The 16,749-nt window shown below is 49.0% G+C and overlaps 2 protein-coding genes across 5 annotated transcripts in view; both read left to right on the plus strand.

Moving 5' to 3' along the window:
* The first annotated feature begins 450 nt into the window (after window positions 1–450).
* Window positions 451–16,749, plus strand: part of LOC122390034 (RING finger protein nhl-1-like) — a 29,543-nt gene continuing 13,244 nt past the window's right edge. For 3 of the 4 annotated variants that reach the window (XM_043382604.1, XM_043382606.1, XM_043382607.1), the window contains exons 1-2: window positions 451–566; window positions 13,803–13,869. The gene's annotated coding sequence lies outside the window, so the exon portion shown is untranslated. Of the gene's footprint in view, window positions 567–13,802; window positions 13,870–16,302; window positions 16,324–16,749 lie in introns of those variants that run through there. The other variant, XM_043382605.1, reaches the window with a different exon arrangement.
* On the plus strand, window positions 3,930–13,823 carry LOC122390033. The gene is made up of 3 exons (XM_043382603.1): window positions 3,930–4,252; window positions 5,572–6,784; window positions 13,803–13,823. The coding sequence occupies exons 1-3, from the start codon at window positions 3,930–3,932 to the stop codon at window positions 13,821–13,823; spliced, it is 1,557 nt and encodes a 518-aa protein (XP_043238538.1).

A 16,749-nucleotide genomic window follows, 5' to 3' on the forward strand; every position in this document is an offset into this window, starting at 1 on the left:
TCTTGTCTTCCTTCAAGGGGCAAAAGAAGACAGAGACAGAGGCAGCTGCAAAGACAGGCACAAACACGGAGACAGAGATGGAACAGGAATGAGATCGGGAACAGAAACAGGGGCAAAGATATAGGGATATGACAGAGAAAGAGACTAGGGGTACAAAGACAGATACACGGACAGACACAGGGACAGGGAGAGAGACTTGAAGAAAGAGACAGTAATAAATGCAGAGACAGGATTGGGGACAGGAACAGGAACAGGAACAGGAACAGGACGGAGATAGAGACAGGCATACTGGGACAGGGACAGATACATAGACAAAGAAAGAGACAGAGGCAGAGGCAAAGAGACAGAGACAGAGACAGAGACGGGGACCGGGCGGGGTGCCGACCGTCGCGTCGGCGGCCGTCTGGCGGGCTATTTCGGGGCGGCCCGGCCGGCCCGGTGGGTATCGGTGGAGATTTGGCGGCCGCCGCTCGAGAGCCGGCACCCCAGTCGCCCCGCGCCGCCCGCGCGCCCCCTCCGACTCTGGATACGGACATTCTCCTACCGGTGGATCGTCATAATACTATGTAAGTACACTTACTGCATTACGTGTACAACAGCTCGTTGGGTCGAATAATAGCATTTCGCTGTGGTGACAGAAGTGCACCTTCGGCATGCTCTGAAATTAGGTGTTTAATAATTTGCGACGCATGCTGATTTGAACTGGTACAACAAAATGCTGAATGGCTATTTAGGCTGATCTAAGGATATGGATTGAATGCCAGCGTTTTTTAGATTCACCAAGACCATAGCTACATGATTTAACGGTTTGAGCCGTAGGCAAAAGCGGTTAAATGCGATTTTTTCTATTTGGTTATTTGCATACTTTTCAAATCATTTTTTATCGTTTGTTCTCTCTCATTGCTCCAAATTTATCATTGTACAGTAATGTCATATTAGCCTGTTTCTTTCCAATTAATTCGATTTTTGAGCCATCGTTCCTTGGACACTCGTTGATAGAATGAGTGGTAATGCTGAATGCCTACAATAGCAAAAAGTGCGTTTGTGTGCGCTAGTTATTTTAAAACAGACACAGGCTGTCAATTCCCAACATAAAACGGAACCAAAGCGCACATAACGGGAAGCATCCATTCTTTATAATCGTGCAAACAGGATAAAACTTTTAAGTTTTACATATATGTATGTGTGCATATGGTTACATATTTGCATCCATGTAGGGGAAAGTGGGGTAAGACGGGCACCTTAACTTTGGAGCCATTTTTCGGCCGGTTAGAAACATCATAGAAACGGGAAACTGGGTGAAAACCTTTTTCAGACATTTTACTTTCATTTGCCAGAAGATGAGACTTAGACCTGATTCAACAAATAAACTGCAGCTATTTTTGCAAAACCTTGCAAAAACCCGTCTTACCCCACCCCATGGGGTAAGACGGTCACATGGGTAGGGCAAGACGGCCAGCTTCTTTCACCGATCAGCGCAGCTCGCAACAAATGCCCGAGATTAGCCGCATTTATACAGTCGCTCGTTGGTCTCAAGTGCTTCGGAAATGGCAGTATACGAGATTCGTGCAGAAGGCGTATGCTCCTATATAGGCCCTAGTTCAGAAGCCATGTAGAACCGTTTTTCACATTCATTATTCGAGAATAAACTGTGCCGAAGGAATATTGCTAACATGTCTGTGAGTATCGGAATCGAACATATTCTTATTAGAAATGCTTCTTTTTTCCTACAGCAACAAAAATATTTTCACCATTACAGACCCATTGGGTTCATAGTTGCCCGTCTTACCCCAAACTCAATGTCAGAAGTTCAGCACGATTTTTCGCTGTGGACAATTTGATGCAGACAAAGCAAATCCGCCGTAAATGAACACTGTTGGCATATGAGTGTACCACAAGTGATTGCGAGTTTTTAACTCTATAGTGCTGTACACAAAAGCTTGCACAATACATTATGGATGTTTTCAATGAAATGAGTGTTTTAAAGAAATCAAAATAAAAGATTATCGACTGAACACAAATTCACCAGACTTGAATGGTGGTGTGTAGTGGGAAAGGCAATTCTGGTCCTAACTTTTCTTGCTCGTAGCGCTATTGGTTTGGTCTGCAGAAGGGGTGCCCGTCTTACCTACCCTGACCGTCTTACCCCACTTTCCCCTACATTGTTGAAACGTTCAAAACAATCTGCTGGTGTTGTAGCCTCATGAATTTAAAATATTCAAACATGATTTCCTGCGCACCTCATGGTAAATATTATGCCTCAGTTACGTGGGACTAGTTTTTCTTTTTCTTGGCACCTGGCATCGTGACCTGCTTTTTTATTTCCTCGCGTTTGTTCCCATGCAGTCTCGGCTGTAGTTTCAGTGAAGCGTTGATAACAATACGGCGTTATCAGTCGGCACGTCACTCTCACGGCATCGGCCACACGGGAGCCGGTGGGGAATGTTGGCGAGTGCTATTCTTGTATGCTCCTGGTTATTCTAAATAAATGATCGGATATTTTTCGACACGGAAAATATCTGAAATATTCGGCGTAACGTTCAGTCTAACATGTTCTGAGTAGTGATGTCAATTACAGGTAATTTGGATCACCGATACCGAATCAAATACCAGCTGCAACCGTGGAAAATACAAAAAACAAATAATACCTACCTACTTCAAAAATTAAGAGAGATACTAAGGTATTACGAAACTCAGATATTCTTATGTGGTTCATGAAACCATTTAAATATCAAAAACATCAAGATTGAAATACAAAACAAAAGGCTGGTATCGGTTCGATATCGGTAGGTATATCAAAATGTTGGTATCTGATTGACATCTAATTCTAAGCAACCTTGAAAGTTCACACAAGATGCATAGAAAAGCAGGCAATGCATTTGAATATTGATCTCATTCGTTCGCTGAACTTAATTGATTAGAAGAGAGAAACCGTTATTCGAAGATCATTCATGCAGGCGCCATTGTCAGAAACTTTCCAGACCGATTTCCATGAGCAGGCGGCCACCATTTTAGACCGAGAGCGCCTGCTGGACGTCACTTCAATAGTTTCATTTTGAACGTCTTGTTTTGAGAGCAGTGCCTTCTCAATTCCCCAGTGACAAAAAGGATTATTTATTGTTGGTGGTTAGCACCTCTGAAATATCTTCAGGCAACTGTCTAACGATCAAGGTCAAATCTATTGACATCAAGTTTGATTTAGCAAGTTTTTCATAAATGGTCACCTAGATTTCAAACTCCATAAATTTATAATTTTAATAGTTGGGTACCACTATCATTATATCTAACCTTACACCAAACGTGCCAGGCCACCAATTTATAATCCACTCTTATCCCCCCAAAAAACATGTGTGCGTTTGGTTGTTTGGGGCGCAGTGTTTACGTTTTTCTCTATTTTAAACTTACGTTTACTTTTCCTTCATCTATTATTATTTATCAATAATGCATACTCCTAACTGCAGAATGCATGATTTTCCCGGCTCTATACACCCAAATGTAGAGGAATTCTCAATGTCATATCTCCCACTGAAACTCCCCGAACCACCGAAATCCAGGTGACACTGGCTGGTTATTGTTGGCCGAGAGTGTGTTTTGAAAATCCTCGGACCAAAGTGTGTCGAGTGCAGAGGCTCGCCGGTGGCACCCGAGCAATCGGGTCACTCCGCTGCCCACCGGCTGTGGAGTCTGGCTCAAACCCAACACACCGGAAATGTGGCCAGGCTAGAGCTGTCTATGAACTGGAAAACTCGGGTAATTGTACGTTTGAACATGCTGCTTTGGTGTATTCATAGATCAATCATATCCTTTTGTCGAGAATGAGATTACATTGCATTGCATTACATATCAGTTGGATCCGGCGGGGAATAGAGCCGCTAATCCGCCGGAATGTCTGCCGGGGTGTCTGTAGGTGCGACACTGGGCGTTCGATGATGGCCGGTCCGTGGTTGGGCGATAACTCGGCGGCGAGGTGCGGACCGGTGTCGGCTCCGGGCCGGGTATTAATAGCGTCGCTGCGGGCCGCCGCGGCGGTGGCCGTCGGCGCCGTGTCGTCCCGCGAGGGCCGACGGCCAACTCACATTCCCGGGGACGGCCTCACGTATTCCGACCGGCCGGCTGTCCCCGGGGACGGCCTCACTATCCCGACCGGCCAGCTGTCCCGGGGACGGCCTCACGTATCCCGACCGGCCAGCTGTCCCCGGGGACGGCCTCACGTATTCCGACCGGCCGGCTGTCCCGGGGACAGGCCGGGAAGGTGACGGACTGCGGATCCTCCCCGCCGCAAACTGTTCCGTGTATAGGGATCATGGCGCAGTTGTGACGGTCCATTGAGGTTCGCTGTGTGTCGTCGGGTGGTGCAGTGAACCGGAAGGTTGCGATCCGCCTGTGTGACGAAAATTGGCATCGGCTAGCCGGCATCGGCTAGCCGGCATTGACCAATATCCCTCTTATACTCAGAGCCAGACATGGGCTTCAGTTTCAAGGAAGCTCCAGGAGCCTCTTGGAAATACCGCCTCCAATTTCATCAAAGGACGCGAAAAGAAATATGTTAAGTGCTGCAGCGGTCGCAATTTGTATCACTCCTTTTGGCAAGACCTATAATAATACAGCCTAACGGATATTTATCTTCGTTTGTCGCAAATCACCTCCTAATAGCAAATGAAATCTTCTGAAATCTGTTCAATTTTGAAATAAGCTCGTCGACAGCTTATGGTTTCACATAGAACCTTTGAAAAACGAGAATGCAATACAATCGAATCAGGTGCAATTGAATATCAATCGTGATCATCGCCATTGGTATAGACACCATTGGATATCGTTTATTGAAATGCAGTTTTTTTCAATTAGCAGGAATGATACCTCGAAATGGGCGTTAGGGATGTCCAGGAAAATATAGGACACTTCCGCGGTTATCTGCACTGCAAGAGGATAGCACCATAGTTTTCCTTCCTTGGTACAATTGCAGCGCCGTACGTAGGAAACACAATTAGAGTATTCCATTCAGTTTGGTAAAAGTATCCCTAAGCTCTTTCACGATAGTTTTAAGCTGCTTTGTGATCTGGGTAAATTTATTGCGTCAATTGTGTTGTTACGATTGATTGTTTGATGGCATCCTCATTCCTCAATCAAGATGCACGATATTGCGTCATTTAGCGTTTTATTTCACGCACACAAATATTCCGCCAGCGAAAGGTCAATCTCCTTACGGCGTCATTGGCACTGCTTCAGAGAAGTCGGAAGTTAAATCCGATCGCCTTCCTTGTGTAGTGATGTAGATAGGTTTTTACTAAGCATCAAACTGACATTGCAACATTGAAATTGGGATTTCATAAGTCGATTTACACATCATTAGGTTTCGTTCTCCACTTCCCTATCCTTATTGCTTCCGAAGAAATCATCCATAGAAAAGAGCCGAGGAAAAGAGCAATGCACACATTCATACACTTTTCAAATATATTGCGCAATGCGCATTTTTTGATTGCTCAGAAACATCGAGATATATCTGTTTGTTGGGCACAAGTATTAGGTGGCATATAATACTTAACCCTCGCATGTCTTGGTGTCCAACATCAGTGACCACGACCTGATCGCTGCGTCAGTCGCTGACGTGAAGAGCCGACATCAGCCGAGGACCGTCACCTTTAGGTCGACCCGCCACCTGAGCCAGGACGCCCTGTGTCTGGACCTGCTGCAGGCCGACTGGACCCCCGTTTACCAGGCGGAGACGGTGGCAGCCAAGTGGGACGCCTGGAGGTCAGCCTGGACGCCGCTGATTGATCGACACATGCCCGTCCGTCAGATCAGGACTCGCCACCAACCGCAGCCGTGGCTTCACGATGAGGACGTTGCAGCTGCGATGGAGGCGAGAGACGCGGCACGCCTGGACAAGGAGAGGACGCCGTGTGAGGAGACAGAGCGCGAGTTTCGAATCAAACGCAACGCAGTGAAGGCTTCTCAGCGCCGCGCCTGCTCTCAGTATTTTCTCTCCTCATACAGACAATCCAGGTCCACCACCTGGAAGGATATTCGACGATTCCTCGTCTCCTCCAGCAAGCCCCAGCCGAATTCTCACAGCCCAGTAGACCATCAGCCCGGCTGGCTGGACCGGCTGAACCGGTACTTTGCGGACGTGGGGTCGACAGTCGCAGAGGAGCTGGCAGCTGCGGACACCGGAGAGATACTCAGGCCACGCCCGCCACGAGTCATCAGCGGCGCCTTCAGCCCCCGGCCGGCGACTCTCCCGGAGCTGTCCGCGGCACTCCAGCGCATGAGCCCATCCAAAGCTTGCGGAGATGACGGCATCACCATCGCCATGCTACGGATGACCTTCCCCGTGATCGGCCCGCACATCCTTCACGTCATCAACAGCAGCATCGCCCGGGCCGAGTTGCCACCGTCATGGAGAGCTGCTTCCGTTGTCCCCATACACAAGAGTGGCGATAAGGACAATCCCAGCAACTACAGACCTATATCAGTGTTGTCTGTGGTCGCTAAACTCTGTGAACGCGTCGTGTGCACCCAGCTGATGGACTATCTAACCGGTCATCATATCCTCTGTGCGCAGCAGTACGGGTTCCGCCCCGGACAATCCACGGAGGCGGCCCTGCTCGATGCTGTCGGTCACATCACCGATAACATCGACGGAGGGCGCGTGACTTCACTCGTCACCGCTGACACCTCCAAGGCGTTTGACAGCGTCGAGCATGGTCGCCTCTTGGAGAAGCTGGGGTGGTACGGTATTGATGACCGGTGGTTCCGTGCATGGCTTTCCGACCGCACGCAGTCAGTAAGAGGTGGATCGGGTGCTGAGCTGCCGGTGACGCATGGGGTGGTGCAGGGCAGCATAATGGGCCCAGTGTTGTTCCTGGTGTTCTCCAATGACTTGTCACAACACGTGCCGCATGGGAGGCTTGTTATGTACGCCGACGATGCCCAGTTTATAGATTCAGACTCGCCAAGAAACCTGTCAGAGCTTAAATGCCGCGTAGAACAAACCCTGTCTGTAGCTCTCTGCTGGTTCACGCAAAATAGGCTAAAGATAAACCCTTCGAAGACCGAACTGCTTATCTTGAGATCCTCACGCCAAAATGATAATGTCAACTTCACCGTCAAATTCGGCGAGTCGGAAGTCGTGCCTGTGCAGTCGGCGAGGGTCTTAGGCGTCAACATCGACTCGTGCCTGACGTGGGAGCAGCATGTGGCTGCGATCACTCGCCGATGTTACTGCATTCTGATAGGGCTGGCCAGAATGCAGCGTCGTGTGCCGCGTGAGACAAAGCAGCTGTTGGTCGAGGCACTGGTATTCCCTCATCTGCAGTACTGCATGTGCGTGTGGGGAAGCTGCACAAAGACCCAAAAGCACAGACTTCAGAGATGCATGAATTTTGGCGCCCGCATTGTCACTGGTCTTGGCTATCGTGAACACATTTCCGGGACACTGCGAGAGCTTGGATGGCGGGTGATCGAGGACATGATAACTGAGCGTGACCTGTGCGTCATGTACAACCTGAACCATGTCGAGAGCGCCCCTGAGCTTCTCCGCTCACGCATCACCCACCGCTCTGATGTGTCTGTGCGTGAAACGAGAGCGACACGTGACGGCGAGCTGGAGGTGCCGCGGGCCCGCACAGAGTTTGCCCGTCGGTCGTTCTTCAATCGGGCGGTGAGAGCGTGGAATAGGCTACCGCTGAGTGCGAGAAACGCGTCTTCTCTTCCTGTCTTTAAAAAGTGTATCGCAGATGCCTTTTAAAGGGTGATGCAAATGTGGATTGATAGGAAAATGCTTTTACTTGTGCTACATGACGTGGAACGCTGAAAACCCATTTTATGGATGTATTCCTAAATATATGATATGATATGATATGATGTGTGCGGCGTTTGCCAGCTTCATAATGTGTAGGGGGGGGGGTCGGTTGGACCCCCCCCCTTGCCGTTTGGCCCCTGATCGAGCCAGAGCTTGGCGGAAAAAACGAGCGTGTTGCCCGTGACGAGAGGAAGCCGATGATACCCAATTTTAAGGTCCTAGGTCATTGGTTGACCTTCCAGGTCAGGTCAATGACCCAAAGTCGGGAAAATCGGGACCTGTTAGAAAGTCGTAAAGTGTAGCTGCTAAGGGGTTTTTCGGGGTGCTGATCACGAATATCGTGTTAGTTTTGATCACAGATGATGTCTTGAAGCATTTAGACCAGGTCGGGTCAGGTCAGGTCAGGTCAACCAGTAGGCGTCGTGACGGGTATTCGTAGTACGTGTCAACCGCCTCTGACAGCTTCGTGACATGTTACGAAGTCACCAAAACTACTTCGTAAATGTTCAAATGGTTGCTAAATTCGAATTCAGCTCCAAAAACTAGCCTAGAAACATGTAAAACTCGAAAAAGTGACCCGAGGTCACCCGAGGTCACCAAAGGTCAATGACCTGACCTGACCTTCAGGTGACCTTGACACACACGGGAGTAACATCAAATCACATGTTTGAACGTTTGAAACCACGAAAAGCTTGCAAACACGCGGCTAGTGCGAGCCGACATACGCGAAACCGCGATTCCGGCCAAACATGGTCTCGGAAAAGAGGTCACAGGTCAAAGGTCATTTGGGTCAGGGTTATGAAATTTTCAGGGTAGGTGTAAAATTGATCAATGCGAGGGTACTGCAAGTTTCGTCGCGATCGGCCGCTTTTTACGCGAGTTATTCGCGAAAAACCATGGGGGGTCCATCCGACCCCCCTACACATGCGAGGGTTAATTAACCCACGAGCCGCTGGGGGGGGGGGCATAAAGTTGCCCCCCTTTACATTTTGTGAAATATCTCCGAAACCGGATGAGCTACGAACGTGAAACTTGGCATAGCTTCAAATGAATACCTAGGCAATGTTTGAGGAAAGTTTGGTGGTTGTATCACCTAAGATGACGTCACAGTGACGTCATAAAGTTTTGTCGTTTTCCGATATGGACCGTTTCTGATGACGCTGAGCATGAAACTCGACTGTAAATGAACTAGACAGCACCTGCTGTCATCCTAAAACATCTTACTACACTTCCATCTAGTTTCTGACCAATAATCGACCCTTTATATTCGGTCCCATATATGTGCTGTATCGAGAGGAATATGAGAGTCGCAAATCTATAATTTCACTTATGACGTCACTGTGACGTCATTTCAAATGGGATCGACACCAAATTTGGGCACAACCTCGGCTAGGTATTCAGGAAGATGTGTGCAAAGTTTCGCTTCTCTATCTCTTCGCGTTGCGACGATATCGTCGCAGAAGTAAAGGGGGGGCAACTTTATGCCCCCCCCCCAGCGGCCGGCGGGTGGCGCGGAGGCCCAGCGGCCGCCGGGTTAAAGTCTGAACACGTGGTGATCAATTAAGTGATTGATTGATTGATTGATTGATTGATTGATTGATTGATGAAGAGAGAGAGAGAGAGAGAGAGAGAGAGAGAGAGAGAGAGAGAGAGAGAGAGAGAGAGAGAGAGAGAGAGATAGATAGATAGAGGGAGAGGGAGAGGGAGAGGGAGAGGGAGAGGAATCTCGTTTGTTCGAACACACCGTAAGTTGTTTTGATTAATGACCTTACCCTCGTAGTTTGAAAAAGTTAGATCAAAACACTTGTTTATTAATAATTTCGAGCAGTCAAAGATTGGATTTTTATCGTGACATTTTTAGCTTTGTATTCTGATGAAGAGCTGTGCTCGAAATTATTAATAAACAAGTGTTTTGATCTAACTTTTTCAAACTACGAGGGTAAGGTCATTAATCAAAATGCTTTAATATGACCCTCGCACAAGCACTGAGAAACTTAAAGAACACCGTAAGTTGTGCTAGTATAAAACGATTAGTAATTTGTTCGCCCCATATCCAAAGCCTAAATGAAGTAATCGACTGCGTCGTGCTGCCATTCTATCTAATTCCTGTTAACATCGTCGGCTCAATACACGGGTACTCCAAAGTGCTGCATAACTTAGGGTGAAAACGGACACTTGTTGAAAGTACTGGGCGTCAGTCATCTGATTATGAAAGCACCATTGGGTGTTATTTTTCGTTATTTAATTGCAGCATTCACAGTAGGCTATCTCACATAGGATCATGGTAAAGCCTATCCATCATGCTTTTCTCGAGGTCTCGGACCATGGACATCGTGGGAAAAGTATCGGCGACACTAGTTTCATGGTCTACTGAACATTAGGACTTTTTCATTTGTCTAGCCTCCTATCAGCTGATTTTTCTATGTTCATGGCCTTTTATGTAAAAGTGAAGGTGTTTAAATGAAAGTGTCCTAATGTTGTCACGATAGGTGTATGTTTCACAGTCCAGGATAAAGCACTTTTTGTGAAATTATATGAGTTTGTCGCATTTGCACGGGCTATTTAGTTATAAGTTCAAGGACGTTAGAGAGTAAGTACGTTTAACTTGATGATATTATTTTTTTTTCTAAGTCGGCCTTGGTCCGTATTGCATGTGTGGATGAGTAATACAACGATAGTACTTTATTTTTGTTGGCGGCCGATTACTTTGGCTTTGTTTTGCGGTTTTCTGTTTAACACTGCAAATGGTAACTAGCAAGCAGTGGCTACCAGTGTAGTCTGTCGAGTGTCATCGTACTATCAACACAGCGATCGCAAAGCACATCGATCACTGTGCTACTCGACAAAAGGCGCCGATTACGAGCTGGTCGTGGGGGTTTTACACGCCGAAGAATTGACCGTGTAACCAATACAACCTCTCCAAAAACGGCCGCCGACCAGGGAGGGTTGGACACGGCCCAGCCGATATCGGGCTGCGATACACCTCACGTATCAAGGCCACCACGTGGGAAAGCGTGTCTGGGAAGCCCGTCGCGGCCCGCCGGCCAACACACGTGTCCGCCGACCGATTGGGGTGACTCCGAACGACATCTACGTCGAATCGGGCCGGCCGACACGTCCGTGAGGCACACTGTAATACCGTGTCGGCCGTGTGACTTTCCCCGGCGCCAAGCAGTTCAAGATAATCCAATGTCATACCGCCGGCCACCGCGAGGCTGAGGTGCAGCTCGCTGGTATACACCTCACTCACGAGTGACATGACTGACATGTTCAGCCGTCAGGGTTCTCTCGGACATGGCCAACCGAGGGACTTTCCCCGGAACTAACCGGTGGCTGTCTCGTGCCATCATTGAGAGACGTCGCGCCGGTTTTTAGCCATCTGAAGTGTGTAGCAATTACGCTGGGTTCCGTGTGATAATCTGCTGACATCATTTGTAACGCTCGTGCGTTACAGTTTAGAGGCTCAGACAATGCGGTCGGGGTAAATACGACGGCAGCCTGCTGCCGAGTCCAGTCGGAAACGTACTCTGACAGACGCCAGCCCGGATCATGAGCTCATAACTCGTGTGTGACGTCAGATTTCCAGAAGTGCTTAGGGGACCAGGAGATTCCACGCTGTTTGCGGGAAGACGGACGCAGTTGGCAATGATGCAAAGCATTCGTCACGTCATGCCCATTTCACAAACTTCCTACCAGAGATTTACCATACGGAGCTACGCTCTAGTTTGCGGCGAGTTTTAGAAGTATATATCCTCTTTTACATGTATCAACTGTATACCGGTGGGACCATGGACAAGTCAAGACCAATTAGAAACTTGGGACGTCGAGTTTCAAGGAAGCCATACCGGAGCAGATGATCTGGTTATGTGGAGCAGTCCCGTAATTCTTTTTACGTAATCTTTGTGGATTTACAGCGTTCTTACTAAAATTGTGCTTTACAAGGAATTCAACTATACTTTACATACATACGTCATTTGTGACAAAGTGAGTATATTTGGGGCCTCTATGGTCTTTCCTTCGAACACAGAATGTAAAGTTAGCATCAGCATATGTTTGAACGACCGCACTGCGTCTTCGCACAAACAAGACTGCACATTTTTGCACTCTTGTTTTATGGTTCGGGAACGGGGGGGGGGGGGGGTAGGGGTTACTCATGTCTAAAACTGGCAAGTGTAAACCACGCTAAGTGCAACTGCATTGCACATTTTGTTTTGTCTCCGAGACTGTTAGAGCCAAGTCATATATATATATATAAAAGATATGTTGCAAAGCGCACAGCCATTTCAGATAAGCGGCTTCTTACGCTTACTCCAAGAAGCAACAATCCATGCCTCAAACATCCTACTTTTGCTTTGCATTGCCTACAGAACGATGTCAATCGTCCTTGCCATGCGAATTTCACTTATATTCGCTGCCATAAAAACTGCATGAACTATATGTACAACTGAAAACTTTCAGCTGAAAGGAGAGCAACCAAATTCGCCATAAAATGTGTAGTCGGCCTTGAGTCAAGTATTTCACTACAATAAATTTACATCGTCAGTTTTACGTCTGGCATTTGCGAGTATGCATTGGAACATGAAACCGTTGCCTTCTTTACAGAAACATTTTATCGTTAACCTATAACAGACGTTCAAACACGCTTGAAAGCAGCTTGGTCTGGCATTGCAAATATTTAAATAAGCTGCCATTGGCGATCCTCCAGGTGCGAAATGGGTTCGTTGAAGGCAAACCACTGGCAAACCTTGGCAAGGACATACTCAAAGACCGAGATATCCGGAAAGGATATTGTGTTGATCGAAATGGAAACAAGTATGCTGCTGTACCTTGCAAACATTGGAAATTAATGCCACTCGACTTTCAATGACGAGCTCCCCATCCTGAATCAATCAAATATTGCCGAAGCATTGCCACCAATCCTGTCAAACCGATGGTCAATGGAGTTATTTGATCATTTAACACAAGTTGACCATCCTTGTAAATGTTATTCCGGTCAATTGAGATTCGTTCACAATTTATTTTATTGTCTTTCAAACAGATGTAAGCTGTAGGCGTGCATTTTAATTTATCGAATAACTACAGCATTTTAGTGAGCGTTCCTTTCCATTTCCAGCGTAAAATACCACTTTTCTGGATACCACCTCACTGGATCTGCCAATGGCTCATGTCTCTTGTTCCGTTGAAGTCTCACATACTTGTTTGCGTTACTTTCCCTCTTCTTTATAGGTACTTAACTTGCTACTTTGTCCAATTGTGCCTTATCGTCTGTGTCATTCACCTAAAGGGATAATACTTTGAGATACTTCGACGAATTAATAATGATGCCCATGATGGGAAAGACGTGAGAAGGCTCTAATAACGGTTTCCTCAAGCATAGATAAGCAGATGATGGTGTAGAAACGCCTGCGTACGGACACTGGACTGTAATCGCCACGCCCCGTGTGGATTGTCCATGATGGTAATACATACATGCGTACATACACATACATGCACATACTTTCTATAACAAGTCTTTAGGGGATTACCTTATGTGATACATGCTATCTAGTCACATCAGCTATCATACCTACTACGCCTACTTCTTCTTTTGTAGAAGCCATTCAAAAATTTACACCCCGTGTGCCAATTTGATCATCAAAGACGTACTTGATACGTACAGCCTCTGTGTATGTATTTACGTATGTATTTAGCCATAGGCGTAGGAACAGGGGGCAGGGGGCCATTACCCCCCCCCCCCCCGCCCCCACTTTTCCGCCATTTTTAATAAAATCTTTATTTTTTATTTTAATACAAAACTAAGAGCAAGAAATGGTTCAGCAAGGTGAGATGAGCACAAACCTGAAAAGAAATTCTTCATAGGAGTATTGGGGCTCCCACAAAGTTACATTGAAGTTTCGCTGTTCCCCTCACTTTTCGTAAGGTTCCTACGCCCATGTTTAGCCAAGAATATGTGTACGTATTACCGGTGACGGTATATGACGTTTTTCTCTGTTTGTTGCAGGGTCTGATGATGCTCGTCTAATATATCCTGCCCCTCCTCGAGGGAGGGGGCTGCATAAGTACAAAAGGTGAGCGACATTCCTCCTCGAGGGAGGGGGCTGCACAGTGGCGGCGGAAGGTAATTTTGGATGGGGGTGCAAAGTTTTCCTAAGGGGCCCCTCTGGAAGTTTTGGGCCCCCCTCCAGTTTTTTTTAGCGATTATTATTGATTCATGAAAAATGCAGATTTTGGAAAACTATCCACATACACACAAGCTGTGTAAAAGGTTTGAAATTGCAGTGTATCTACCTATCTCAAATAATGAAAGCATAAAGAAGCAAATGCAGCTAGTTGTTTATCGGTTAATCTTTTAGTCTTGCCACCACCCGCAGCGTCTCAAACCACTTTTCTGGATCCGCAGTGGACCATTGAGTGCCCTACGAGACCGTTCCAAGAAGACCGTGTTTGGAAGCCCCTTGGAAACCGACCACATAAAGGCTCCTCCAGAGACCTACATGACTCCCCAGACTGAATGAGCCCTCCGATCAGGATCGGTCCCTTGAAAGTTGCTGAAAGGTTTCAGAAGGCAGTATAGGCTCGAAAGTCTTTTGAGGGCTCTCAGAAACCGGCATCGGACCCCAAAAAAGCCTGTATGGAGGCCCTCCAAAGCCGGGATGGAGGCCACAGGAGCCGACGTTTAGCCTAAAGAGCCGGTATGGAGGACTGAGTAGAGGAAAGGGGTCTCAGTGGGGCCTTCGGGGGCAAGCGTTTGAGCCCCAAAAGTATGTGTGGGGTCTGAGAGGCAGGTAGACCCCTGGGGTATGCACGGGGTCCCAGGAGCTCGCGTGTGAGCCCAAATATTCGGCTGGCGGCTACTAGAACCAGCATGGGGATTCTTAGAAGTCGCTTAGTCCCACATTTCCTGGGTCATGAGTCCCAAGAGTCGATGTAGGGGCCATGAAAGCCGGTGTAGGGCCCATCGCCCCTATAAGTTCAGACATTGAGACTCTCAGAGGCCGGCGACGGGGCACCAAGAGCAGATAAAGTGCCTCAACAAGCCGACATGGGGCCTGAGAGTCAGTGTGGAATTCCAGGAGCCTGCGTGAGCTCTCGGAGACCTTCGTATTTCGTAAGGTCCACAAATGTCGTTGGATCCTCTGAATCTCTACTCTGTGGGGCCCTCAGAGACCAGCATGTCTCCTGGCACCTGCCTGCGTTGAGTTGAGACCCTCTGAGGCCGTCGTAGGGTTCTTCAGAGGCCAGCGTTGGCCCTTGAAGCCTTCGTAAGGCCCTAGAAGCCGTCAAGAGGGCCCTCAGAGGTCAGCATGGCCCTGGAACCTGCCTGCGTCGAGGACCTCAGAGGCCGTCGTGGGGCCCTCAGACGCCAGCGTGGGCCTTTGGAGCTTGCGTTGGGTCTTAGAGAGTATCGTGAGGGCCCAGAGAGGTCGTCGACAGGGCCCTCAGCCCCTCAGGGACCGTCCTGGGGTCCTCAGAAGTTGTTGTGAAGCCTTCGAGAGGATCAGCAGAGGTCGTCATGAGGGTCCTTGACCATAGTGAGGGTCTTCATGGGCCCTCAGATACCTTTGCAGGGCTCTCAGAGGCCTTGGTAAGACCGCTAGAGGCCATCGTTGTTAGGGCCCTCAATAGACCGTGGTAGGGCCCTCAGATGCCAGCATAGCCCCTGCAGTCTGGCTGTGTTGGGGCCCTCAGAGGCCGTCGCTAGGCCGTCTGAAGCCAGATGGGCCCTCAGACTTGAGTTGGGTCTAGGGCCGTCACGAGGGCCCTTAGATACCGTCGTAGAGGCCCTCAGAGGCCAGTGGGGCCCCTGGAGTCCTGTGGGACCCTCTGCGGTCGTCATGAGGGCCCTTAGTGGTCGTTATAGGGCCCCAGGGGACAGAGGTCGTCGTGAGAGCCCTCAGAGATCATCGTAAGGGCCCTCAGAGGCCGTCATATAGGGGCCCTCAGAGGCCAGCGTAGCCCCCGGAGTCTCCTTGGGGCCCTGGAATCTCTGTGGGACCCTCAGCGGTCGTCATGACTCATGAGGGCCCTAAGTGGCCGTTGTAGGGCCCCACGGGACAGAGGTCGTCGTGGGAGCCCTCAGAGATCGTCATAAAAGGGCTCTCTGAGGCCGTCGTGGGGGCCCTCAGATGCCGCGTGGAGCACCAAACGCGGATCGGGACACTTCTAGGCCGGTATGGGGGCCCCAAAGACTAGCATGGGACGCTCCTGACCATAATTGGATATCCCGGATGATTTCACATCAGTGTTCGTTTCCCGATCACTGGTTTTCAGGAGAAAATGTATTGGATGGTGCGACGGGCCCCTTGTACGGATTTTGGGGGTGCAAAAAGATTGTTTGCACCCCCATGTTCTTCGATGGGGGTGCAGCTGCACCCCCTGCACCCCCTATTCCGCCGCCACTGGGGCTGCATAAGTACAAAAGGTGAGCGACGGTCCTCCTCCAGGGAAGAGGGTGAGGGATGCATAAGTACAAAAGGTGAGCGACATTTCTCTTCTAAGGAGGGGCTGCATAAGTACAAAAGGTGAGCGACATTCCTCCCCTAAGGAGGGGCTGCATAAGTAGAAAAGGTGAGCGACATTCCTTCTCTAGGGAGGGAGGGGGCTGCATAAGTTCAAAAGGTGAGCGACATTCCTCCTCCAGGGAGGGGCCTGCATAAGTACATCAGGTGAGCGACATTCCTGTCCCGGTCTAGTAAGACAGGACGTGTCGGTACCTCCCACTTTGTCACCGCTCGGGGCCAGTTGGCGGCTGTCCCCCTTAGGTCAGCGGCGGCCGGGAGAGTGTCCCTGCCAAGAGGCGACACCCGCCGCTCGGCCGGCCCAGGCCCATGGCCGCCAGGTGTGTCGCGAGCTTGGCAGGGTCCCCGCGGGGCAACGGCGCTGGCCGGAGCAGCCAGAGGCGTCCCAGGCGTCCCAGGCGGGATTCTGCCATCAGACGAACAGTGTAC

Source organism: Amphibalanus amphitrite, unplaced genomic scaffold, assembly GCF_019059575.1.
Source record: "Amphibalanus amphitrite isolate SeventyFive unplaced genomic scaffold, NRLGWU_Aamphi_draft 000380F_arrow, whole genome shotgun sequence".
NCBI classification, from domain to species: Eukaryota; Metazoa; Arthropoda; class Thecostraca; order Balanomorpha; family Balanidae; genus Amphibalanus; species Amphibalanus amphitrite.